General features: G+C 57.8%; 11 protein-coding genes across 11 annotated transcripts; 8 read left to right on the top strand and 3 right to left on the bottom strand.

Annotated features, from left to right (window-relative positions):
* Positions 1 to 101: 101 nt before the first annotated feature.
* HETIRDRAFT_240447 (uncharacterized protein) lies at positions 102 to 909 on the bottom strand (the record flags this gene model as incomplete). Its single annotated transcript, XM_009551058.1, has 5 exons — positions 102 to 338; positions 400 to 429; positions 482 to 563; positions 629 to 783; positions 850 to 909. Coding segments are annotated over 5 exons (564 nt in total), but the record flags the coding sequence as incomplete, so codon positions are not given.
* Positions 910 to 2,036: 1,127 nt separating this feature from the next.
* On the top strand, positions 2,037 to 2,551 carry HETIRDRAFT_410883 (uncharacterized protein). The gene has a single exon (XM_009551057.1). It carries the CDS (start codon positions 2,334 to 2,336, stop codon positions 2,490 to 2,492), a length of 159 nt encoding a protein of 52 aa, XP_009549352.1. The 5' UTR covers positions 2,037 to 2,333; the 3' UTR covers positions 2,493 to 2,551.
* Positions 2,037 to 5,503, bottom strand: HETIRDRAFT_445832 (uncharacterized protein; the record flags this gene model as incomplete). Its single annotated transcript, XM_009551056.1, has 2 exons — positions 2,037 to 3,576; positions 3,638 to 5,503. The coding sequence occupies 2 exons, from the start codon at positions 5,501 to 5,503 to the stop codon at positions 2,752 to 2,754; spliced, it is 2,691 nt and encodes an 896-aa protein (XP_009549351.1). The 3' UTR covers positions 2,037 to 2,751.
* Positions 5,504 to 5,961: 458 nt separating this feature from the next.
* On the top strand, positions 5,962 to 8,153 carry HETIRDRAFT_478436 (uncharacterized protein). Its single transcript, XM_009551055.1, has 9 exons — positions 5,962 to 5,979; positions 6,041 to 6,091; positions 6,145 to 6,229; positions 6,301 to 6,661; positions 6,734 to 6,808; positions 6,881 to 6,988; positions 7,059 to 7,192; positions 7,281 to 7,682; positions 7,743 to 8,153. The coding sequence occupies exons 1-9, from the start codon at positions 5,967 to 5,969 to the stop codon at positions 7,933 to 7,935; spliced, it is 1,422 nt and encodes a 473-aa protein (XP_009549350.1). The 5' UTR covers positions 5,962 to 5,966; the 3' UTR covers positions 7,936 to 8,153.
* A 22-nt stretch (positions 8,154 to 8,175) lies between these two features.
* HETIRDRAFT_478434 (uncharacterized protein) lies at positions 8,176 to 10,779 on the top strand (the record flags this gene model as incomplete). The annotated part of the gene is made up of 7 exons (XM_009551054.1): positions 8,176 to 8,451; positions 8,561 to 8,629; positions 8,715 to 8,981; positions 9,086 to 9,332; positions 9,477 to 9,610; positions 9,685 to 10,203; positions 10,277 to 10,779. 7 exons carry the CDS (start codon positions 8,176 to 8,178, stop codon positions 10,628 to 10,630), a joined length of 1,866 nt encoding a protein of 621 aa, XP_009549349.1. The 3' UTR covers positions 10,631 to 10,779.
* A 155-nt stretch (positions 10,780 to 10,934) lies between these two features.
* On the top strand, positions 10,935 to 13,766 carry HETIRDRAFT_453585 (uncharacterized protein; the record flags this gene model as incomplete). The annotated part of the gene is made up of 11 exons (XM_009551053.1): positions 10,935 to 11,120; positions 11,189 to 11,433; positions 11,503 to 11,624; positions 11,684 to 11,780; positions 11,837 to 11,972; positions 12,035 to 12,666; positions 12,736 to 12,884; positions 12,947 to 13,052; positions 13,127 to 13,349; positions 13,403 to 13,549; positions 13,605 to 13,766. The coding sequence occupies 11 exons, from the start codon at positions 10,935 to 10,937 to the stop codon at positions 13,764 to 13,766; spliced, it is 2,205 nt and encodes a 734-aa protein (XP_009549348.1).
* Positions 13,767 to 13,972: 206 nt separating this feature from the next.
* HETIRDRAFT_104382 (Esterase/lipase/thioesterase) lies at positions 13,973 to 15,033 on the bottom strand (the record flags this gene model as incomplete). The annotated part of the gene is made up of 3 exons (XM_009551052.1): positions 13,973 to 14,761; positions 14,823 to 14,920; positions 14,976 to 15,033. 3 exons carry the CDS (start codon positions 15,031 to 15,033, stop codon positions 13,973 to 13,975), a joined length of 945 nt encoding a protein of 314 aa, XP_009549347.1.
* Positions 15,034 to 15,954: 921 nt separating this feature from the next.
* On the top strand, positions 15,955 to 16,436 carry HETIRDRAFT_104381 (uncharacterized protein; the record flags this gene model as incomplete). The annotated part of the gene is made up of 1 exon (XM_009551051.1): positions 15,955 to 16,436. A coding segment is annotated over one exon (482 nt), but the record flags the coding sequence as incomplete, so codon positions are not given.
* Positions 16,437 to 16,678: 242 nt separating this feature from the next.
* On the top strand, positions 16,679 to 17,521 carry HETIRDRAFT_441174 (uncharacterized protein). The gene is made up of 3 exons (XM_009551050.1): positions 16,679 to 17,293; positions 17,346 to 17,459; positions 17,510 to 17,521. Exons 1-2 carry the CDS (start codon positions 16,744 to 16,746, stop codon positions 17,399 to 17,401), a joined length of 606 nt encoding a protein of 201 aa, XP_009549345.1. The 5' UTR covers positions 16,679 to 16,743; the 3' UTR covers positions 17,402 to 17,459; positions 17,510 to 17,521.
* Positions 17,522 to 18,340: 819 nt separating this feature from the next.
* Positions 18,341 to 20,140, top strand: HETIRDRAFT_478431 (uncharacterized protein; the record flags this gene model as incomplete). Its single annotated transcript, XM_009551049.1, has 3 exons — positions 18,341 to 18,623; positions 18,682 to 18,988; positions 19,043 to 20,140. Exons 1-3 carry the CDS (start codon positions 18,394 to 18,396, stop codon positions 20,138 to 20,140), a joined length of 1,635 nt encoding a protein of 544 aa, XP_009549344.1. The 5' UTR covers positions 18,341 to 18,393.
* Positions 20,141 to 20,508: 368 nt separating this feature from the next.
* HETIRDRAFT_460059 (uncharacterized protein) lies at positions 20,509 to 24,045 on the top strand (the record flags this gene model as incomplete). The annotated part of the gene is made up of 7 exons (XM_009551048.1): positions 20,509 to 20,971; positions 21,024 to 21,113; positions 21,224 to 21,442; positions 21,494 to 21,696; positions 21,796 to 22,307; positions 22,361 to 22,673; positions 22,738 to 24,045. The coding sequence occupies 7 exons, from the start codon at positions 20,509 to 20,511 to the stop codon at positions 23,926 to 23,928; spliced, it is 2,991 nt and encodes a 996-aa protein (XP_009549343.1). The 3' UTR covers positions 23,929 to 24,045.
* Positions 24,046 to 24,090: the final 45 nt, after the last annotated feature.

The following is a 24,090-nucleotide window of genomic DNA, read 5'->3' as shown; positions in this document are numbered from 1 at the left end:
GGCAAAGTGCTTGAGGGTACCACTCCGCGATCGCGAGATGATCCTCCTGTCCAGCCCCCACGTCCTAGATCCCGAACAGGGTTTCTGGTGCCGTCGCGGAAGGCTGATCCAGCGCGAGATGAACTCGGTGAGGCCGAGAAATCCGGCGGTGGAGATGTCTGTACGCGATGGAGGATGTCTAGAATGTCCCCGCGGGTGTACATTGACGACAAGTGATCCGACGGTTTGACTTTGAGGATCCGATCGAACCCTTCGTGCGTCGAGGGGTCCTCGAAGGTTGACGCAAAGCGCGCTAACACTCGACGACCAGTGTCTACATCCTTTATGGTAGGATGATCCTCTCCTTGAATAGATAGCACAATCATGAGAGGGTGCCTCTAATTTGGATGAACGGGAAACCATACGTTTCTCAATTCTGGCTGCGCATACCTGGGCGCAAAAATGAGATGACAGATTCAAGAACAAAAGCTTGTTGTCTCACGTCAAAAGGAGTATCAAAGAATAAGACCCAAGTGGCAGTACCTGGGAATTCGTATGCTATATTGACCCAATGGCATCTTTGGCTGCGAGTATTCAACGCTTCAGCATAGTTACGATAGACGAGGGTCTGTCGTCGTGAAGCACTCACGATGCGTCAACATTTGTCCTATCGATGCATACCGATAGGCCCTCGTGAAGACTTCTCCTTGCTAAGTTCTCGACGCTCCGTCGGTCGCCTAGCTCATCCTGGCTGCATCTAATAAATCGCGGGAAATGACGCTGCAGTGCTTCTGCGAACGAAGACTGTGACAGGACGGGTCATCTCAATAGGAAAGCCAAAAAAAGACCACGATAAAAAAGGAAACGCACCTTGCCTGAGCCTATGAGTCCTACCAATATCAAAACGACTTTATGGTTCAGGCTCAGGTCTAGCTCAGGCTCTTGGATGCTCTCAACGGATTCGTGCATTCTTAGATCATCGACAGTGACCAGCTTACTACTGCTGAGACATACTGAATTAGCGCTAGATCTAATCCGGGCACATGTTTGCCACACGGACCAATGTGTGTTTTTTGACCCAAACCAAGCCATTTTCGGAAGAGCTGACGCTCATGACGCTCGGGAGTGCTCGGGCAGGCCTCGGGAAGCCCACCTAAATGTTTCCCCGTCAAAACCCCAAAAATTAAGCCAAAAAAAGATCAACTTTTGGCATAGAAAAAGAGATTAATTCCATTAAGGGTTGTCACAAATGTCACAAAATGTCACAAAGTTGAGCATAGGATGATGAACATTCCAAAAATATACCCCTACCTATAACAAATTGGGTCGGGATGAACACCGAATAATGGCTAAAAAGGATTAAAACCTGGGAAGGTTTGGGTTTTTTTTGGCCATTTCCTCCTCAAAAATACCAAAAACGGGGAAGGAAATGGCCCAATTCTGCCCTCAAAAAGATTAACTCCCGGGGAAACGCTTCCCGGAGCCTGCTCGGGCCCATCAAGTCCGCCACCGCGCGGCGCGCAAAGGTGCCTGTCATACGAGGCGTGCGTCGGCGTAGGATATCCGGAGAACGTGTCGTAATAGGTTGAAGGAGGGCCGCCAACGATACTGTCTTTGGGAGACTAGCCCTGAGTCGGTAAGAATGGTCGACAGGGCACAAGAAGTGTACAGTTCGATGTTCGAAGCGGGGAACCGAGAGGCTTAGAGAACTGCGATCCTGTACAATCGTTGCCTTGCGCGAATGCGTGGGGTGATGAGGTCCCTGCTGTTCTAGGCCAAACGACGAAGATGAACACCGAGCAGGGATAATCGGATTCTACGCGTGTGCGGGGGTGCTGCGAGAGTACCAGTAGTCTACTAGTCTCCAAGCAGTATATCTTCAAACTGCAAGATAGTCGTTCTCCTTGGAATGCGCAAGAAGAGACTTGCACAATCAGGCTGGACTCCGTCCGATAGACGGACGACTCGACTCGACTAAGTATGTGCCTACAGCGTGCACCCTAAAGAGACGCTCTTCGCACGACCCTCGCCCCTTGGCAAGAAGGCACCACCAGATAAACCTGTATAGAGAATTTTGATTGCGCACAAACTACCTAAGCGCGCCCGAGTACAGAAAATTACCGCATGGCCATGGGCACCTGCCCCGTTCGACGCGTAGTGACAAGTGGGTCCAGGCGGACAGACAAACGTCCCCCAAATACGAGGAAGAGCAAATGGAGACAAGAGAGAGGGACGAGACGAGGGGGGTCTGATATATGTATAGAGTCATAGACGCGAAGTACAGTACAACGCGAAGGACTAACTCGCTTCGGCGTGGTTTGTATGCTACGTGGGACTAGGGGAGTGGATCGAGAATGGGAGTGGGTTCGTTAAAACAAGCAGGCGATTGGGATGGGAGGGATATGGATGCAAGAGATGAAGGAACAAAAAAAAAAGGAAACAGCACACACTTCGGGTGGGGCGACATTATCATGATTGAGTGGGATGGAATGGGATGGGATGGGATGGGATGAGAAGGAAGGAAGGAAGGAAGAGCGTTCGCACGCGTGCGACTTTTTCCGGACGGCCCAGATACAGATGGCAACAAAGAGAAAGAGAGAGAGAAAAAAGAGACAGACCAGGACCCTATTTCAAAACATTGGCGACTGGGGAACGACGAACGACAGCACGAGCCCGGACGACCAGACCCGCATAGATGCGATGCGATGCAACCACGACTCGGACGAACGATCAACGACCACCGCCCGCATTACCGCCCCCCACCCCGACCCCTCATAAGCTCAAAGGCGGCACCGAACCACCAAAAAAGCCCGCGCGCTGCACGCTCCCCGCCGCGCGGCCCTTCGCGTTCGGATGGTGCCCGTGGTGGTGATAATGCTGCTGCTGATGCCGCCGCCCGCCCGCCGCGGCGCCCATCAGGCTCTTCTTCTTCAGCATCTTCTCCTTGCGCGTGCTCTTGCGCGGGCGCGCGGGCGGCGGCGTGTACCCCCCGTTCTGGCCATTGCCGTTGCCGCTCCCGTTGCCGGTCCCCGTTGGCGTGCGGTCGCCGTCGCGATCGCGCACGGGCAGGATCACGGGCGAGATGACGACGTCCATACGGCGCTTGCCGCGCCTCCGCGCGCCCTTGACCTTCGCGGCGGGCGACCCAGAGCCGGAGCCGGACCCCGCGCCCGCGCCCTTGTCCTGCCAGAGCATGCCGCTGAACGGGCTGCTCCGGATGATCCCGCCGTACGCCGCGAGCTCGCTCCCGCTCTCGGCGAGCCCGGCCTCGCGCGTGCGGCGGAACGTGCCCATCGGGATGCGATCCCAGCGGCTGAGGTTCTGCAAGTGCCGCGTGCCGTCGTCCTCGGCGGTGCTGGCCTCTCCGTCGGCGAACGCGCTGGACGGGAGGGAGTCGAGGTACTGAGGATCGAACGGATCGGAGTCGAGCATGGACGCGTCGAGGACGTCGTCGAGGTCGATGGGCGCGCCGAGGGGGAGATCGGAGGTGTGGGACGTGGGATCGTCGGAGAGGGGGAGGTGGCCAAAGGGCGAGGGGGAGGAGGTGAACTGGGGCACGTGGGACAGCGAGGAGAGGGACAGGGAGCGGTCACGGCTCTGCGCAGGCCAGGTGTTATTAATAAAGCATATAAACAGACGGATCGAGCTGAATACGCACCCCACTCATGCTACGTCCAGACCACGACACCGATGGGTTGCGCCTGCGATGCCTGGGGAAGGGGCTCGGCACAGGACACCGCGAGCCATCGACGACCGCCCTCCGGAGGGTATCGCTCTTGTCCGTGGCGAACGTGCCCATCATCGGCGGGCGCGGCGCGCCCCGCTCCAGCTGAGGGCTGAGCGTCAAGCTCGCGACATCGCTCACGGGCAGCGCGTCGTCATCGGCGTCATCGTCTTCGCTGACGTCCATGAACACCCGCCCGGCGAGGATGTCCGCGGGCTTGGGCGAGTCGCGATGGTCGAGATAAGCGGCAGAACGGGGGCGCGGGCCGGGGCTCATCGTGGACATCGGATCGATGGCGCAGGGCGTGGTCGGCGGGCGGAAGAGGCGCATCGCGCGGGCAGTGGGCAGGCCGCGCTCGTCGACGAGTTCTTCGTCCGTGGTCTCGCCGTCGCTGTCGACCTCCAAGCCGTCCTCTTCGTCTTCGCCATCGGCAGTGCCGTCCACGTCGGACATCTGTACGTCCGTGTCTTCGTCGTCGCCGTCGCTGGTGCCGGCGTCGAGGAGCTGCGCGGCGTTGGCCTCAAAGTCGAAATCGAGCAGGCCCTGGCCGTCCTTGAGCCCGTTGGTGAAGATCATCGAACCATCCCAACCTTCGGTGACGTCAAAGACGGTCTGGGCGGCGAGGGCCATGGCATTGAACGCGAGGACGTCGTCATCGTCTTCGTCGACGGTCTCGTCGCCGTCATCATCGCGTGCTTCGACGCCATCGGCGCCCGAGTCGGAATCTGTCAAGCCTGCGAAGAAGAGTTCCGCGTCGAAACTGGATTCCTCATCCTCGGACCAGCCGGTAGCGATCCCGGCGTACGTGATGCTCGCCGCGTCGTCCTCGCCATCCACCTCTGCGTCATCGTCCTCGTTATCTTCCTCATCGGCATCCTCCTCCTCCTCCTCCTCTGCGTCATCGTCCTCGGTCTCGTCGTCGCTGCTATCGACGTCCATCTCGTCGCCGCTGAGACCGACGCTCTTCTTCCGGGGGCGAATTTCCCAGTTTGTCCGGCGCTCTTTCCGTTTGGGCGCTCCGTCGCCGAGCAGTTCCCTTTTCACACGGGCCTTGTCGTATCCGTGAGACTGGTGGTGCTCCTCGTCGCGAATGAAGGACTCCTCCTCGTCCTGGATGGACGAGTCCGTGGAGAAGTCGGAGGAGTCCGAGTCGCCGTCGGAGCTCGAGCTGTCGCTGGAGGACGACTCGGCGGAGACGAAGGTGGGAAATTGGACGGACTGGGCGTCGTCCGCGCCATTCGCGTCCTCGTGCGGGTCGCCTCGCTGATGGAGAGATGGGGTCGGGAACGCGTCCTTGCGGATCGCGGGGGACGGGCCGGTGCCAGCCGGGTAGTACTCGTCGTCGCTGGCGGCCGCGCGCCTGGCGGGCTTCCCGATCGTGTCTTTGTGCTTGGATTTTTTTGGGGGCGGTTTGGGTTTGGGAGTGGCGGGGGCTTTCGGGGGACGGCCGCGGCGCTTTGGGGGCTGGGCGGGGGCATCGGTGTGCCGGGCTGCGTTGGGTTTCTTTGTGGATGAGGATGCGAGGCGGGCGCGGGCTAGGACGTTGGGGGGGACCGTGAGTTTTATTTTGAGGGGGGCGAAGGAGGAGGAGAGGGCGGAGGGGGCGGTTGTGGGTAGGGAGGTGGTGGTGGTGGTGGTGGTGGAGGAGGAGGAGGAGGAGATGATGGATGGGCGAGGGGGAGGGGCGGGGTGAGAGATGATGGAGTTGCAGGTGCACTCGCCCTCGCAGACGGGGCAGATGTCGTCGTCGTCGTCCTGGAGGGAGGCGAGGCCTAGGGTATAGGCGTGAGGATGCGACATTGGCGGGGTCTGTTTGTTTTGATGATAATCTGGACGGGGGGGAAGCGAGCGCGTGAGTGGTCGGCTCTTGTTTTGTAGTGAGGGGGAAAGGGCGAGCGCGGGAGCGTTCCTCGAGGCCGGGGGATCGAGGGGGGGACGTGACAGAAAATAACAAATGGTGGTCTGCCTCGAGGGGCCGCTCGAGTGATGGCGCACGACTCGAGCAGACCACCGGGCGACGGCCCCGAGCGAGCCGCGATGGGGGGAGCAGAAGAGACGCACCGAAAGACATGTTCTGGGGCGAGTGTGACGGCAAATGGACATGGGGGATGCAGCTTGGACGACGGACTCGGAGGGCAGACCTGAGCGAAACCCAACCCAGCCCGCCCGGTCTCCCACACCCTCCTGACCCTAACCCCACACCCGCCTTCTTTTTCGAGCCCAGCGCGTTCTCGCTCCTCGCAGCTCTCCTCCTCCTCCCCACATGTCCCGTCTCCGTACGCGCCTTCCCACTCTCTTCCCCCCGACATATTCCCCTTTGACCGTCCCCTCACACAGGCCTCTCCCTCGCACAGCAAATAGCACAGCTCGACGAGCCTGCGCCCCTCGGTACGTCCCCCACCGCTCCCCTCTTTCTCCACACCTCATCCCCGTGACCAAAGACGTCGACCCCGAGGACGACGTCCGCGCTTCCCCTGACCCACAAGACGCGTCTGCAGATCCCAGGGAGCACTACCTCGATGTCGGGTCAGTCCCTCTTTGCGCTCTCCCTTTCCCCGAGGTTCCGTCGCCGCTCACACGCCACCTCCCTCGCCCAGTCCGTCCACGCTCCGCAAGCTGCAGGATAGCATCGCGGACCCAAAATACGTCGGCGTAAAGACCTCACGCAAGCAGTTGCTCGAGTGGAGCCAGTCCGAGGGTGAGGACGAGGAAGGCCCCGCGTCGCAGGACGAGAGCGCATCCGAGGACGAGCCTGCGCCCATGCGCGACGCGGCAGGCATGGACACGGACGAAGACGCGACCGACGGGGACGACGTCCCAGAAGACAGCGCGGAAGAGCACGCGTCCCCGCCGTTGAAAAGACAAGCCGTGCAGGAGCCCCCAGAAGATCTCTCTTCGACACTCCGCCAAAAGCGCGACGAGGACCGTCGAAAGGGCAAGGCAGTCGCCAGACAGCTTGTGCGTCACCCAGGCGGCGTGTGCCTTTTATGCGCGCGAGCATCGATGTTTTCATTTTAATCAACACAACAGGGCCTTTGGGACGCGCTTCTCGACGCACGCATCCGTTTACAAAAGTTCGTCGTCGGCGCGAACAAGCTCCCCTCCGTACGTCCACCGGCAAAAACTCTCCCATTCGCACTCCGCTAAACATACCCATCACGCAACCCGTCTCCCCAGCATTCCCAGATCCCAGATATCACAGCCCACCCCCGCTGCCTCGCGGCGCAGCACGCGCTGCTGGCCGAAGCGACGCAGCTCTCCGAAGAACTCTTCGCCTTTCGCGAGGTCAGCCCCTATCTTACCGTCATGCCGCAGTCCAGGCGCGCTCACGGGCCTCCCCCCCATTACGTCGCAGGGCTTGATGGCGCAAGACGGCGTGCGCCCGCGGAAACGGCGCAGGCTGCACGAGGGCGCGATCGATGTCGATGATCTCGATTACGACGCGGTGCTCCGCGACGCGAGCGAGTCGCAGGCCGCGTACGAACACGCGTAGGTCTTGTGCTCATCCGCCCCCTCTTTTCTCTTCGCGCCTTCTGCGGCTCCCACATGCGCTCATGCGATTCGGCCGCGATTCTAGGCTGCACCCCCACCTGACGCAGACGCTCGCCAAGTGGTCCGCCAAAATCGCCGCGGTCGCGCCCGGGACGCTGCTCGCGCCGTCGCGCACGGCGTTCAGCGCGCGCGGCACGCAGGGCGTGAAGAGCGTCGCCGCGCAGGTCGACGAGGCGCTCTCGGCGGACGGGGAGAAGCTCCTCGCGCGCACGCGGGTGCGGCGGGGCGCCGCTGCCGCCGCACATAGTGGGGGCGAGCCCGAGGAGGACGTGTTCGACGACACGGACTTTTACCAGCAGCTCCTGCGGAGCGTGATCGACGCGCGGGAGGGCGCGGGCACGGGCGCGGCCGACTGGATGGTGCTGCAGAAGCAGAAGAAGGCGCGGAAGGCGGTGGACACCAAGGCCAGCAAGGGCCGGAAACTGCGGTGGGTGTCCCTTCCCTCTCTCGCGCGGGTTTCTGGGCAACGGTGCTGATGCAGACGCAGGTACGAGGTGCACGAGAAGATGCAGAATTTCATGGTGCCGGTTCCGCTGGCGGGGGGCGGGTGGCACGAAGCGCAGATCGACGAACTGTTTGCGTCGCTGCTCGGGAAGGGGTTCGGCGACGGCGGGGGCGCACCGGCTGTAGAGCCGGGCACCGGGGCGGAGATGCTGAAAGGGTTCAGGGTGTTTGGATAGTTTGCGACGTGTCCATGTTATTTTTTTGTGTTTTTTTTGTGTTTTTTTATCTTTTGGGAGAAGCGCAGTTGCGGTGGCCACGGGTCCCGAAAAGGCAAGGGTGCGTCACTGCAGACTCGCCCGACGACGCTCGGCTGCTGCACTCCGCCGCCTCTCCCTCCGTCGTCGCCGTCCGCATCGTGTCGGCCGTCTCCTGCGAATACATCGCTTCTCCCACCTTCGATTAACGCTCGATACCCAATGGATCCCTACGAAGACGAGAACCCGTTCTCCTCGGATCCCCCGCTCTCGTCCGCCTCCTCGACGTCCCATGTAGACGTCTCCGCCCCGCCCACCCCGCCCTCCCACCCCGCCCGCATCCCCTCCTCCCCGACCGCCCTCAGCCCCCACTCGCCCACCGCCCGCCCGCCCTTCCCGTCCGTCGGCTCCGGCGTGTCGCGCCCCTCGACGTACAAGAGCGACTTCTGCTGCGTGCGCGACCAGTGGCTGCACTCGGGCGACGACGTCGAGATCCTGGTGCGTCCCTCCACCCCCCCTTCCAATCTGTGCCGTTTCGCAACGGCGGTGCCCGCGCGGGACTGAGGACGTTGTTGTGGCTGTCGTTGTCGTCATCGGGACATTGCAGATCATCGACGCTCAGAAGACGTCTGAGAACGCGACGTCGCCGTACATCACCTATGTCATCCGCACAGGGGTGAGCCTTGCGAATCTGTTCGCACTATCAACCCTGCGTGCTGATCCCCCCCCCCCTCCACGTTGTCGCCCGCGGCCGCCCACAGAACGCGGAGGCGCGGCACAGGTACTCAGAGTTCGAGTCGCTCCGGCTCAGCCTGACCAAGCTCTACCCGACGCTCATCATCCCGCCCATCCCGTCGAAGCAGACCCTCGGCGACTACGCGATCAAGCAGGCAAAGGCCCGCGAGGACGCCGCGCTCATCGCCCGCCGCCGCCGCATGCTCCAGACCTTCCTCAACCGCCTCGCCCGCCACCCCATCATCTCCAACGAGCACGTCTTCCACCGCTTCCTCGACGGCGAGGTCTCGTGGGTGCGCCTCCTCCTCCTCCTCTTCTTCTTCTTCCTCCCCGCCTAGCCCCCGCGTCTCGCATGTCTGACCTCGCGCGCCGCCGCGCCGCCTCGTGATCCCCGCAGACCGAGGTCCTGCACTCGCCGCCCCTCTCGCAGATCCCGAAGAACATCCTCAAGGCCCCCGCGCACAGCCCCACGGACCCAAACGCGTCGCCCGCGTACCAGGCGCTGCCGAACCCGTCCGCCGCGCACCCGCTGCGGCGCCCCGACCAGCGCTTCCTCGACTCGGAGGTCTTCACGAACAAGTTCGCGGCGCACATGGGGGGCCCGATGGAGAAGGTCACGCGCAGGACGATGAAGCGCTGGTCAGGTCCGTCTGTCTATTTCTATTTCCATCTGTTTCGTTTCTATCTTCGTACTCGCCTGTCTATTCTTGAATGGGCCTTCTCTCGCGACGCGAGCGGGGAGCCGCAAGGTCTGGGCTTGTTGCTGACGGCGTGTGGTTGGTTGGCAGAGCACGCGCAGGACCATATGGACCTCGGCGCGGCATGGAACGGCTTCAGTCTGAACGAGACGGGCGAGCTCGCTGGCGCGATCGAGAAGACGGGGCAAGCCATCGACGCGACGTACATGTCGACGACGCGCCTCGTGAGTCCTCTCTCCTCTCCTCTCCCCTCTGCATCTCGCGCTGTCCACCGACGCACGCACGCACGCACGCACAGCTGCAGGAGATCGAGCAGAACTGGCAGGAGCCGCTGCACGAGTACTCGCAGTTCGCGGCGATCATCAAGAAGCTGCTCGTCTACCGGCACCAGAAGCACGTCCAGCTCGAGATGACGCAGGACGCGCTCGAGGCGCGCCGCGAGGCGCTCACGGAGCTCGAGAAGAGCGAGCGGGAGGCGCGGCGGCTCGACGAGGCGCTCGGGCGCGGGCGCACGCGGGGACCGAGCGCCGCCGGAGCTGGGGCCGGGGCCGCCGCGCGTGCAGGGGCGGAGGGCGACGCGGGGGCGGGGGTGAGGGCGGGCGAGGGCGAGGGCCAGGAGGGCGCGGAGGAGCAGCAGGAGCAGGAGCCTGGGTCTGCGTTTCTGCCGCCGCATCCGGGGCCGAACCCGACGCGGAGGCGAGCGCCGGGGATGGGCCTGCTGAGCGCGTTGAGCTACACGCTGCATGGGATGATGGACGCGGATCCGGAGACGGCGCGGCGGAACGGGATCAGCAAGACGCGGGAGACGATTTCGCAGGTGCGTCTTTGGCGCGAACGTGTGCGGCGGCGTGCTGACTCTGCTCGTGGGTGCGTCGATGGGCGCGAGACAGCTGGAGGACGCGCTGCACCTGTCTGCGCAGGACCTCAAGTACGCGAGCTCGACGATCCAGGCGGACCTGGACCGGTTCCAGCGGCAGAAGGTGGCGGACCTGCGCGAGATGGCGATCAGCATGGCGCGCGCGCACCGCGACTGGTGCAAGCAGAACCTGGAGGCGTGGGAGGACGCGAAGAGGGAGATCGCGCGCATCCCGGACCACCCGAATCGCGCGCCGCCCACCGAGCAGGCGCAGGTGGGCAGCCCGGTGCCGGGGGCGGGCGCTGCGGGCGCGGGTGCGAGTGCTGGTGTGGGTGTGGGTGGGTCGGCGGCGAGGAGGGATTCGACGGCTACTATTAATGGGCGGTGAATGGGGCAGTTGGGCCGATACACATATCACACGCGGCGCGGCGGGCTGCTCTTGCTTTCCTCTCCTCCTTACATTTTTTTTGCTTTTATTTCTTCGTTGTATTCTTCTCCATCTTTGAGTTTTCGATGAATGTGGAGTTTAATGCCTCGGCGCGCACGGGGGCGAGTTGCCTGGCCAGCGGTCGTTGGTCTCACGAAAAGGGGCGCCCACGACTTTGAGAAATCAGACCACCAGCGAGTCTGCCGCGTATATACGCCGTGGACTCCGAGCGACCTCCACCTCTAACTAACTACCCAACTGCGCCATGTCTTCAGCCTGGTCGCCGCTCTCCATCCCAGACTCCCCCGCGGAGCCGTTCACCGACTACTCGCGCTGGCGGCTGCGCGACACGACCGACGGGCGCCATGTGTGGGACTACCTCCGCTCGGACGCGGAGTGCGCCGCGCGACCCCAGACCGACGCGGACAAGTACTGGCTCGGGATTCCTCTGGTGCGCACATCATCGCCACCTCTCTCTCTCTCGCGCGCGCGCGTGTCTTATATGCATGCGGGGCGCAGGACTGCCCGCGGCTGCCTCCGCCCGCGTCCCCGCTCGACGCGGCGCGCAACGGGTACACGTTCTACAAGCACCTGCAGGCCTCGGACGGGCACTGGGCGGGCGAGTACGGCGGGCCGATGTTCCTGCTCCCGGGGCTCGTCATCGGGTCGTACGTGACGGGCATGGCGTTCCTGCGCGAGGAGCGCCTCGAGATGGTGCGCTACGTGCTGAGCCGCGCGCACCCGGACGACGGGGGATGGGGCCTGTGCGTACTCCTAATTCGTGCTCCCGCTTTCTTTTGGGGTGCGCAGCGCGCTGACGCCGCGCGCGCTAGACACGTCGAGGGGCACTCGACGGTGTTCGGGACGGCGATGAACTACGTCGCGCTGCGCCTACTCGGGGTCGCGGCGGAGCATCCGGCCATGGTCAAGGCGCGCGCGACGCTGCACAAGCTCGGTGCGTACGCGTCGCTGTTGCTGTTGTTCCGAGTATCGCGCGCCTGACGCGTGCAGCAGGCGGGGCCGCCGCGTCTCCGTCGTGGGGCAAGCTCTGGCTGTCCGTGCTGAACGTGTACGACTGGGACGGCAACAACCCGATCCCCTCGGAACTCTGGTGCGTCCGGCGTGTGGGGAGACGCGGCGCGGTGGACGCTGACCTCGCGCGCGCAGGCTGCTGCCGAAGTGGGTCCCGTTCCACCCGTCGCGGTGGTGGATCCACGTCCGCACGGTGTACGTGCCCATGAGCTACCTGTACGGCGTCCGGTTCAAGGCTGAGGAAGACGACCTCATCCGGTCGTTGCGCCAGGTGCGTGCGCGTGCCCCACACACGTCCTATGTCACGACTATGTTTTGTTTTTGCGTTTGCAGGAGATCTATACGCAGCCGTTCGAGACGATCGACTGGCCTGCGCAGCGCAACAATGTTTCGGCGGCGGACATGTATGCGCCCCACAGTGGCCTGTTCGATTTTATTAATGTCATCCTGGGCATGTACGAGCAGTGCGCGGTGCCCCCCGTGCGCCACGCGGGGCTCGCGGCCGCGTACAACCTCATCGTGCTCGAGGACGAGAACACGGGGTACCAGACGCTCGGGCCCGTGTCCAAGATGATGAACCTCGTCGCGCGTTTCCACGCGGAGGGCGCGGACAGCGCCGCGGTGCGGCTGCACGACGAGAAGCGGCGCGACTTCATGTGGGTCGGCGCGGAGGGCATGATGATGTGCGGGACGAACGGGAGCCAGCTGTGGGACATCGGGTTCGTCACGCAGGCGCTCGTCGAGACGGGCCTGGCGCGCGAGGAGGCGAACCGCGAGAGCCTGGTGCGCGCGCTCGCGTGGCTCGAGCAGTGCCAGATCACGGAGGACCCGAGACATTTCGCGACGAGCAATCGTCATCGCACGAAGGGCGCGTGGCCGTTCAGCACGAAGGAGCAGGGATACACGGTCAGCGACTGTACGGGCGAGGGCCTCAAGTCTGTGATCTACTTGCAGAACCACTTGGAGTGCGTGCGGCGTTGTGCTTTCTATTTTGTCGCGCTAGGCTCATTTGCTGTGCTCGCGCGCTTCGACAGCTTCACGCCGACGCTCGTATCGGAGAGACGGATATTCGATGCCGTCGATACGCTGCTCACCATGCAGAACCCTAGTGGCGGATTCGCCAGTTACGAGCTTATCCGGGGTCCAAGTTGGCTGGAGATGCTCAATGCCGCAGAAGTGTTCGGTCGGGCGCGATATCTCATCTCATGCCTTTGGCCCGTGCTCATCGTTTCGCTTTCTCGCCAGGCAACATCATGATCGAGTACGCATATCCCGAATGCACCACGTCCGTCATCACCTCGCTCTCCATCTTCCGCAAAGAGTGGCCTAGCTATCGGGCTGCTGAGATCGAGTGCGTGGTATTTTTGTTTGCTCCCTTTGTACTTTCCCCGATGTCTGCTGGTTCTGGCGCTCTTGCGCCCTCAGATCGACGATCAAGGGTGCTATTGGGTACTTGCATCGCGCGCAGAAGCCCGAGGGCGGCTGGTTCGGCTCGTGGGGCATCTGCTTCACGTACGCGACGATGTTCGCGCTCGAGAGCCTCTCCCTTGTCGGGGAGACCTACGAGACGAGCGCACATGCCCGGCGGGCGTGCGATTTTCTGATCGGGAAGCAGCGCGCGGACGGCGGGTGGGGCGAGTCTTACAAGGTACGCCGACCCTGCCCCGACGAGGATCGACACTGACCGCTATTCTGGGACAGACGTGCGAGACGGGGGTGTGGGTGGACCATAAGGACACGCAGGTCGTGGGGACCTGCTGGGCCGCGATGGCGCTGATGTATGCCAAGTACCCCGATCCCGCGCCCATCGCGAACGCGGTGAGGCTCGTCATGTCGCGGCAACTGCCCGTTCGTGTGATCTCCCGCTTCGGTGCTGCCCGGTGCTTGCTGACGGTGGTTGCAGGATGGCTCGTGGCCGCAAGAGGCGATCGAGGGGGTGTTCAACAAGAGCTGCGCGATCTCGTACCCTAATTTCAAGTTCGCGTTCACGGTGTGGATGCTCGGGAAGGCGCAGAAGTACCTCGAGGAGCGGCAGGCGCTGGCACTGGTAGCGGTGGGAGCGTAGACGAAGGTAGTTGATGATCGTTGTTCACTCGGGCTGACCGCATTTTCTATTCTGACGGTTTTAATTCGCGGAGATGGAGACGCGACCCGTATGTAGTGCTCATGGTCGTTGCGTTTCGTCGTCCATTCGGTCATCTATCTAAAAGTGTCGCATACATGCAGGTGATTAGCCCGCATGCTAATCGCAACTGCCCTCAACGATGCTTTTCACATGGCTTTCAGGCGCTCAGCCATCTTGTCTGCCCACTCATCTCCTTCGCCAGATGAAAGCGCCCACGTGGTGCTGATGTGGTTATGGCCGTCGAGGACGATTCGCTTTACCTTCGTCCAGCCTCCCTTACCGCCACCAACAATCGCCAACCTCTCCTCGAGCGCGGCCCTAAAGTCAAAACCGCTCTGCGTTATCGCGACAGTCTCGTGTTCACCCTCGACGCAGATGATCTCTGGGAGGTATCTGACACGATCGTCGGACGTGCTCGCCAACAGGCCGAGCGGCTCTTTATTCTTGGTCGCCTCGACGGGGCCGTATAACTGATCGAGCACAGGCAGCCTCTGCGGCAGGGTGGCGTTGAAATGGAACGGAGTGCCCACCAGCACGGCGGCCTTGATCCGTGGCAGGAGCGTGTGCGTCTCGTCGAGCTGCGGCGCGAGGAGGACCGTCGAGGCGAGCACCCCGCCGGCAGAGTGGCCCACGAGGAAGATGCGGTCCGCGTCGGGGTTTCCGCCAATGACGGACGTGTTTTGGACGACCCAGGCGAGGGCGTCGCGCACGTCCTCCGCGGGGGCGGGGTACCTGACGGTCGGGACGAGCCGGTAGTCGGGGACGACGGTGAGGAAGCCACGCGAGGCGAAGAAGGCGCCGACATTTGGGTAGGCGAGCGAGAGCGGCTCTGGGTGCACGCGCGCGCCGGTGGTGAAACCGCCGCCGTAGACGAAGACGAGGATCGGTGCCTTCTTCGGCGGCGACGCTTGCATCGAGGGGTAGTAAACGTCCAGCTGCGGATGAGGTGCGCGTTTACGATTCGAGTGATGCAGATAGAAAGGTCAGGTGTCGTACTTGCTGACGATCATCTGAGCCGTACTCGAAGGTCCGGCGTGGGACGGCTTCGATGCTCGCTCTGTTTATCTCAAAGAGCTTCGCAAAGGCAGTCTGGGCTGCGTGACGACCGCCTCAGGCTTCTCGTCGAGGCCAGTGATCGTTACGACTCACTGTTTTCGATGAGGGAGGCGAACGGAATGTCGGCGCTGAAAGAGGCAATCGCTTCCATGGTGTTGATGGTGCGTGTAAACTGTGGGACACTGGTGTTCGTCAGCTAATTCAACTGCAGGCATCCTTTTATATGCGAAGCATGGGATCTTTCTACGCGTTCTGGGCATGGATCCTGCCTGCAACCGACTACGACTGAGATTCTTGGAAGTTTGTAAACACAGGTCTGATTGACCATCTGAAGATGGTTTCCTCAGCCGCCCGACGTTACATGAGTCATGATTGATTGCGCGTCCGCCGTATGATATGAAACACGACGGTCTTCATCGCACGCATTGATCATCGATGAACGGTGTTCCGCTTTTGTCTGCAGCAGTTATACCTTAATGCAGAAGAATGAGTAGATAATTTGGAAAAAGTTACAGATGGTTGGATCGGTGGCCCGCCGAATCGCACCCACCGTTTGATATCTCATCAAGGCGACCGTTTTCAGTCTATTTTCGTAATTTCGATATTTGTGAGAACAAGAACCAAGGTTCAAATTTTCAAAAGGTTCAATCGCGACAGGGGCGTACATCACTACCATTATGATGTCATCAGCAGACGAACTCGTATCTTTTTCGTTCTCAACAGTTCTCAACCCATTCGCATCGATTGTGTTAGCCCACCTCTCTCTGTTTAGCGCCTTGTTTCCTTCTCTCCAGCCTCAGTCGTCGTTGATGGTCAAACGTGTCCACTCTCAATCTACAGACTCGCGGAATCAAAAGTAAAAACCGACACCAACGGCGACACAAGACACTGTATTATCTTCTGCTGTCACTAACCCATCTACCCTGCGAGACGCGACCCTCGCGCCTCGGGTCCCTCTCAATACCCGTGACAATGGTCAATATTTGGGAGCTTCGGATCCCGCTCCTCCATCACTGCAAACGATGGACGAACCGATGGATGTCGACAAACTTTTTTTCAAAAGGCTGCAGCCATGCAGCCCGACCGTTGGCGAAATCAGACAAACCGGACGGTCCTTATAGATACCTTGTTGTCTTTCGTGCAAAACACTCACCTGAACGTGGGCGACCGAGCAGAAGTCGTTGGACGCGCGCTTCTCACGGAAGCATACGATCGCGCGATCATTGCAGAGCACCCAGCTCTCGAATGGGACGCTACTCACCCGCGTTACCACTTTTCCGTGTATGGTTGCTCGAACACGGTATACAAGGGGATTCTAGAGGAAGAGAATCGCAAATACGCTGCTCTGCTTTCTTCTGGGAACACGTTTCACGACCACGGACGCCAGACCGAGGAACAGTTGGCTGAAGTCTGGCGAATGAAGCCATCTTGGTCGGCCGCTATGGGATCGTACCATTGGGTCGAGGGAGCCGACATCATTTCGAACGTTCTTGACGAAGGAGATGGGGTTGCCATTTCACAATACCCGGGATACGAGGACGAGAATTCAGGTTATGATGTTCGATTGTCATCAATTGTTTTTTTTTGTCGACAAACCAAATCATAGATGTGTAGTACTACTTAGCGCATATCGAATGTATAATATGTATAGTGTCCTATCGCGCTTGATGTTTAGCGAGGCGATGTACTTGGCGATGTGGACTCGCGCTTGTCACGTGGAGGCCCGAAAGATTCGAGCACAAGTCAAAAAGTACTCGTTTGGTCTCTTTTTTTCTCAGCCCATTCGCATCGATTGTGTTAGGTGGCCCATACCTCTCAGTTCAGCGTCTGGTTTCCTTCTCTCCAACGTCAGTCGTCGTCGATGGTTAAGCGTGTCTGCTCTCAGTCTACAGATACACGGAATCAAAAGCAAATACCGACACCAATGGCGACACAGGACAGTGTATCATCTTCTGCTGTTCCTAACCCATCTACCTCTCGAGACGCGAACCTCGTGCGTCAGATCCCTCTCAATACCCGTGACAATAGTCAATATTTGGAAGCTTGGGAGCACGCTCCTATATCGCCACAACCGATGGATGTTGACAGTCCTTCTATAACAAAGCCATCTCGCTCGCCGCCGCCGCCGCAATCATCCAGTCTCCGCAAAGTCCTCAACCCTCCTTTTTTGTTAGAGCACTTTCACATGGATTTACTCTTGTTGAGGTTTTTCCCGGAATATTCTAGGACTGGCCCCCCACCAGAATTCCAACGTATAGCCTATATTCTCGTCCTTACTTGCCTAGAACTAGACAGAGAGAGATTCAAAAAGGCCGATGACTTTGATGACCTTTTGCAATCATTTCCCGTGCTGGACTCGATCAGCAAGGATTGTTGGCGAGAGGGCTCTTTTCGAGCCCTTCGAGAACTAGGTAGACTACAGCATCGTCCATACTCACCAATTTTCTCATGACCATTTTGCAGAAATATTCTGGCCTGATCCTGACAAACTTTTCAAGCGCGAAGTATCTTGTGAGTAGCATGCCGTACTTGTATAAGCCCTTCCAGACTTTTCTTGGCGAACTTTTACAGTGCGAGGTGCGTATTGACTCGTTTGGGATTCAATATTCTGAACTTCATCTGGGTAGCTTTTGAGCAAGCGTGGAACGCGCCTTATGAATCGGATCATCACGAATTTCTTTTCGATACTGTCAAGGAGATAAGGTCTGATTCATTTGCCGGGTACTCAAACAGTGCATCCGTCATTCAAAGCTCTGGATCTGGCAAATCACGAATGGTGGACGAGATGGCGTCATTGATCTTTACCCTACCTTTCAACTTGCGAGCGGCGCGGGATGTGTATGGTGAGCAGCTCATCAGTGCACATTCGCCACGACAACTAGCTCACATACTTGATGCCTTCACACTACAGGACTGGCGTGGCCTCCCCCAGATGATGCCGTTCGAGATTACTTGTCTGTCAGAGAACCCGAATTTTATGAGCAACACATGCGCTACATTGCCTTCTTTATCAATCTCTTCGGGACGGTTCGCGAGCGGTTGATACTCCTTCGCCAGGAGGGTCGTATCGGGGAAGATTTAGCTAAAGACTGGAAGACATATCTGTCTGCAATGCCCCAACGGACGGAGCTGTACAATACGGTGGTTGCCCGTAAAACAATAGTAAGTACCTCCCCCGTCTCCACAGTTCAATTGACTCAATTTACAATACAAGGACGAGATCAAACAGCACGCTTTTGAAATCTCGAGTCCGGGCGTTGAAATCAAGGGTCCATTTAACCAGTGGCGATCGCTTTCTAATCTGGCCTTGGTAGAGCTTCGTAAATTACTCCAAGTTCTCGACGAATCTTCGCATTGGAACAAGAATCAGTCATTTTCTCGAAAGGATACAGCTGACATCACGCTTGTGATCTATTTTGACGACGCCGACGACCTTGCTAGTGAAAACCCGGACCACAGTCGAGGGACGTTGTACGATATATTGCAGTCGGTTTGCAATTGTTTCATAGGCATGCCCTTCTTCGCCATATTTCTATCGACGGCATCCCACATTTCCTCATTTGCTCGACCGACGGGAAATGTCAGCAGTTCACGATTCGTCTACATCGAAAGCGAAAACCCGCGAGCGCCAGTAAACGAAACCCCATTTGATATCGCCCCAAACTTCGATGTCGGGTCCAGGGACCTTGGGGTTCGAGATGTGTCCCAAGTCTCTTTCATGGCGAACTTTGGCCGACCGTTGTGAGTTCTACTTTATCTGTAGTCTCGTTGAGAATCACCCAGTAATTCTGTTCTGCAGATGGTGGGCGATGCTACACGGGTCTAGTCGATTTGATGAGCTCGGCGCGCTCGGATTTGACCTTTTGGACTTAGCACGTCGCAAGTTAATCGGAGACCGAGACCCCAATGAAACAGCATTGCCCAATACTATCGCGGCACTGGCTGTTGTGGATGTGCGCCTCTGCCTCGACCACGACTCATGCCGTGCGCAGACCCGGGATGTTCTCGACGAAATGACGAGGAAGCATATGCGTATCTTGTATTCCATGCCACAACATCGCGAATATTATCAATCCGGTTACCCTAGTGAACCGATATTGGCTGAGGTGAGTCGGTGGCGTGCTAATGTTAAATGTTTATCTCATTGTCGTGTTTTCAAGGCTGCAGCCATGCAGCTCGACCATTGGCGAAATCAGACAAACCGGACGGTCCTTATAGATACCTTGTTGTCTTTCGTGCAAAACACTCACCTGAATGTGGGCGACCGAGCAGAAGTCGTTGGACGCGCGCTTCTTACAGAAGCATACGATCGCGCGATCATAGCAGAGCATCCAGCTCTATCTGAAGCTCGGTTCAGTCAAGGATGTCTACTGACATCGTTCATCAGAGAACTTTTGACTGAAGAGGCCGCTCTTGCAGTTCTCGAGAGTCAACCTGATAACGTCCCGGACGGTGCCACCTTTGGCAATGCATTCAAAGATGCAAGGGTCAGGTTCACGCACTTCACCAAGCTAGACGACGAGGAGAGTTTGATCACAGCTATGTTATTCGTGGCCTTCATCCGCGGCATGGCCTTCGTCGCTAGCTCTGATGAGGCTTTCATTGACGTCGTCATCCCGGTATCCTTGAGAGACGAGAAGCTTGGTGAGTCCGTCATGACCGGAATTCTCATCCAGTTCAAACGCTGGGGCCATGCAAGGACCGCGGCGAAAGTCGAGATCGATGCTGAACGACTTGGCTTCTTCCCATCCACACACGAATCTCATCCGCGCCCCTACTGTGCTCTCATAATGCAGCTGAAAGTGCACCCCCCGAAGGGTGTTATTCCCGGAGGACAGGAAAAGGGCGTACTAGGGGAGCAAAGAGCCGAACCATCGACTCCTCGAGAGAATGCTCCGGGGCTTGTTTCGAAGGTCAAGCGGCGATTGGAGAGCTTACGGTCGACCGAACGGGACGCTACTCACCCGCGTTACCACTTTTCCGTGTATGGTTGCTCGAACACGGTATACAAGGGGATTCTAGAGGAAGAGAATCGCAAATACGCTGCTCTGCTTTCTTCTGGGAACACGTTTCACGACCACGGACGCCAGACCGAGGAACAGTTGGCTGAAGTCTGGCGAATGAAGCCATCTTGGTCGGCTGCTATGGGATCGTACCATTGGGTCGAGGGAGCCGACATCATTTCGAACGTTCTTGACGAAGGAGATGGGGTTGTCATTTCGCAATACCCGGGATACGAGGGCGAGAATTCAGGTTAAGATATTTGATTGTCATCAATTGTTTCTTTCTGTCGACAAACTGTCAAATCGTAGATGTGTGTGTAGTACTATCGCATATCGAGTGTTTGTAGTTGATTTGTGTATAATATGTATAGTGTCCTACCGCGCTCGATGTTTAGCGAGGCGATGTACTTGGCAATGTGGACTCGCGCTCGTCACGTGGAGGCCCGAAAATGAGTTCTACTACTAGAAGCCTGGACCTACATCGACCTACATGATGTACGAGTAACCTGAGGACTTCCTCGATTGCAATCACAATCGATTGTCTGATCAACATCCATGCCCACGACGTGCTGCCACTGACTCTTATAAGGTGAAACTCTCTTTGCCTGCTCCGGAGGAACACCATGCACCGGGCCAGCATGCAGCCCACGACGCCCACGGAGTCCGTAGATGCTGTCGCCGTCGGTCCCTCCGATGCGCCTTCTCAGCATGGGACGTTTGCTCTTGAAAATTCTTCCCAAGATGACCTGTCTGTGGCCCTCTCGTCGCCAAGCTTATCGCGAAATCAGCTACCTTTTCTTCCCACATACCCTGGCGCTCAATTTGAAGCCACGCGCATCTCTGCCATGGACAACCTCGTGGAAACATATCTCTCGTCCCTAGAGACCCCCTTGGACAACAAGCCTCCCTTTCCACACGACATAGTCCACGTCGTGATCTTGACATGCTCAGAACTATTGACGCAGCAATCACAGATATACGCCTCCTCAAATGACATGATACCTCTTATCGAATTGTACCCTGAGCTGATCGATATCAGCCGCGATTGTTGGGAGAGGAAGTCTTATCAAGCCCTTCGAGAACTCGGTTGGGAATCTCGTCGCCTGCGTCCGCATATTATTCAACCATGAATTACTAGAACTGTTCTGGCCAAAGGCTGTCAAGCAGGCTGGCAGAAACCTCTTTCAACGTCGCATACCAAATCCACCATCCGAACCTGAAGTCATTCGTACGTCATGTAATACTGTCACTATTACTTCTCCTGATATCTTTTTCAGAGCAAGGCACGTTGTCGCTCTGTCTCTGATACATGCGCCCGGACTCATTTTCTTGATGTAGCCGTTGAGCTCGCGTGGACGGCACCATACACATCAGATTACCATGAGATCCTGCTCAGGTCGATCAAGGAAATGATGGAATATGGAGAGCAAAATGATTACTCAAACACTGTTGCTATTTTACAAAGTTCAGGATCCGGGAAATCACGAATGGTAGATGAGATGGCATCCATAATCTTTACCATTCCATTCAACTTGCGTGAAGATCGGGATAATCATGGTGAGTCATTGATGACTCGGGATGTATGCCTCGCTAATGTTGCCCGCGCAGGATTGGCGTGGCCGCCTCCGGACAAAGCTGTGCGGGATATACTGAAACACGCGGCAGTCGATTATGCAGCACAGCGCCTCATCTATTTCGAGTTTTTCACTGAGCTTTTTGCTCTTGTCAAGATTGAATTGGATGAGCTCCGCCGGACGGGTGAGACAGAAGACTTGGTCATCGCCTGGAAGAAACATCTATTACAACCCTCTGTGCGATCGCAATTCTACGAGAAATTGAGCGAGAATATGAAATCGAAGGCAAGCATCACCTCTGTTCAATTATCACTTCAGGTATAAACGATCTATCAGCGGCCGACAGTAGTCCTCGATAAGAAAACCCCTCTTATCGATAACAAGAATACACACAGTCCCAAGAGCGCAGCAAGCGCTGCGGCTGTAAACGCACTTCGCGAGTTGCTTCTCACCCTCACCCGATCCACTACAGAAACTACGACAAGTACAGTCAAGCTTGTCATCTATTTTGATGAGTCACACGTTCTTACCGAGGGGCCTACGTTGAAGGACGAACAGAAGGACAAGGAATATGACAAGACGCAATATGACACCCTCCTCTCGGTGTTCAATAGCTTCAAGGCGTTTCCTATCTTTGCCATCTTTTTATCTACTACATCTCGAATTTCCTACTTTGCTCCCCCGAAGTCAGAAGCCAAATCCTCACGCGCATACAACAGTAATTATTTGCAAGCCCCAGTGTCGGAGACTCCGTTTGATATTACTCCTGGGTTAGAGATTGTGCCTGGGACACTCAGCGTCCAAGATGTGTCAAAAGTTTCATTTATGACGCAATTCGGAAGGCCCTTGTACGCTTTTTCTCCCTTTGCGGGTGTCACGAGTGTTACTAAAGAGCTTGCAGGTGGTGGACAATGCTGAGAGCGATGAACCCGACGGACCCTGATCAGGTTAATCAATATGAGCGCATACTCATCCTCTTAGCACGGAGCAAGTTGTCCGGCCAACCAAATCCCAATGTTGAGGCAAGACCTTCCGATACCGCTGCGTTGGCCATTGCAGATGTCCGTCTTTGTTTCGATTATGAACCAACTCGACCGAAGAACGAGAACATTGTTAACGATCTTGTGGCAAGCCACATGCGCACTGTATTTTCAATGCCCTCACACCGTGAATACTTCCGATCGGGGTATCCCAGCGAGCCGATCTTGGCAGAGGTGAGCCTCTACGCATCACAGCTGTTCGTTCAGCTAGTGAATCTCCTTTCTTGTTTTCGCCAAGGCAGCAGCCGAGCAGCTCGATTATTGGCGATCCAACGTGAAGGAAACCTTTCTCATTGACACCCTGGAACACCACATGAAGAATGGTCTTCTGAATACGGGTGAGCGAGGGGAAGTTGTGGCGCGCGCGCTGCTCACAGAAGCTTACGATCGCGCGGTCAAAAGAGAAGACCCAGAAAAATTTGGGCGATTCAGTCGAGGCTGTTCCCTCATTTCGTTTATCGAGGAGCTATTTGAACCCGGTGCTGCTCAAGCCATACTTGACAGTTACCCCGATAACATCCCGAGGGACACTGAGGACCTCAACAGGCAGAAGTTCAGAACGGTATTCCAAAAAGCCAAGGTCCGCTTCACCCACTTTGTCAAGGTAGATGACGTGAACGGTATTACCACGGGGACGTTGTTTCCAGCTTTCGTCCGTGGCATGGCATTTATTGCCAAGACAGGACAGACTATCATTGACCTTGGGATTCCGGTGTTGTTTGTGGATGATAAACTTGGTGAAACGGCCATGACGGCCATCCTCATCCAAGTGAAGCGACGCATAAAGGCCGGAACTGTTGTGGCACTTGATATCAGGGCGGAGAATATTGGTTTGTTCGTTACGGAGGCCTCACGCCGGCCATACTGTACCCTCGTGATGGAGCTCGGCGTACAGCCAGGCTTAGACAAGACCATCGGTAACAACGGCAAGGGCGAGGATATGGGAAAGGGCAAAGCACGTGGGAAAGGCAGAGGCAAGGGACGAGCGCGTCCATCCACTTCCCCGAAGATCGTTGCACAGAATGCCTATGCTGCTAAGACTCCTTCCAAAGTCCAAGTCAAAGATTACGGGATCTCGCGCTCTACCACACGGGCAGCCTCCGAAAACGCGACGAACAACCACCCGCGGTACAGCATCTTCGTGTACGGCTGTTCGAGCACAGTGTACAAGGGAATCAGCCATGGCGACAAACACAAATATGCCTTGCTACTCGCAACCCGAGACATGTTTCACGAGCACGCTCGCCAGCGCAAAGAAGCGCTGCTCAAAGTCTGGCAGCTGAAGCCCGCCTGGTCAGTGCGTCACAATTGCTATCATTGGGTCAAGGGGATGAATGTGGGCACGGCGACTGCTGACACCGAGGAGGACGATGAGGATAGGGTCGTCGTTTCGGAATACGACGGAGGCGAGGGTCACCTCCCCGCATGATAAAACGCGACGAGTACCTGAATATACCGTGTTTCCCGTCGCCAAATTTGTTTTAGTATCTTTCGATGAATCGTCTACCATGTTTTCCCCATGCAATGCATAGTTTTGAACCTGGTCGCTGCTACAAGATGCTCTTCCCCCTCAAATGAATTCGGGGCTTAT

The sequence above is a fragment of the Heterobasidion irregulare genome, assembly GCF_000320585.1.
Source record: "Heterobasidion irregulare TC 32-1 unplaced genomic scaffold scaffold_08, whole genome shotgun sequence".
Taxonomy (NCBI): Eukaryota; Fungi; Basidiomycota; class Agaricomycetes; order Russulales; family Bondarzewiaceae; genus Heterobasidion; species Heterobasidion irregulare.
Note: the sequence above shows the minus strand (reverse complement) of the source record. Positions and strands in the feature narration are given on the sequence as shown.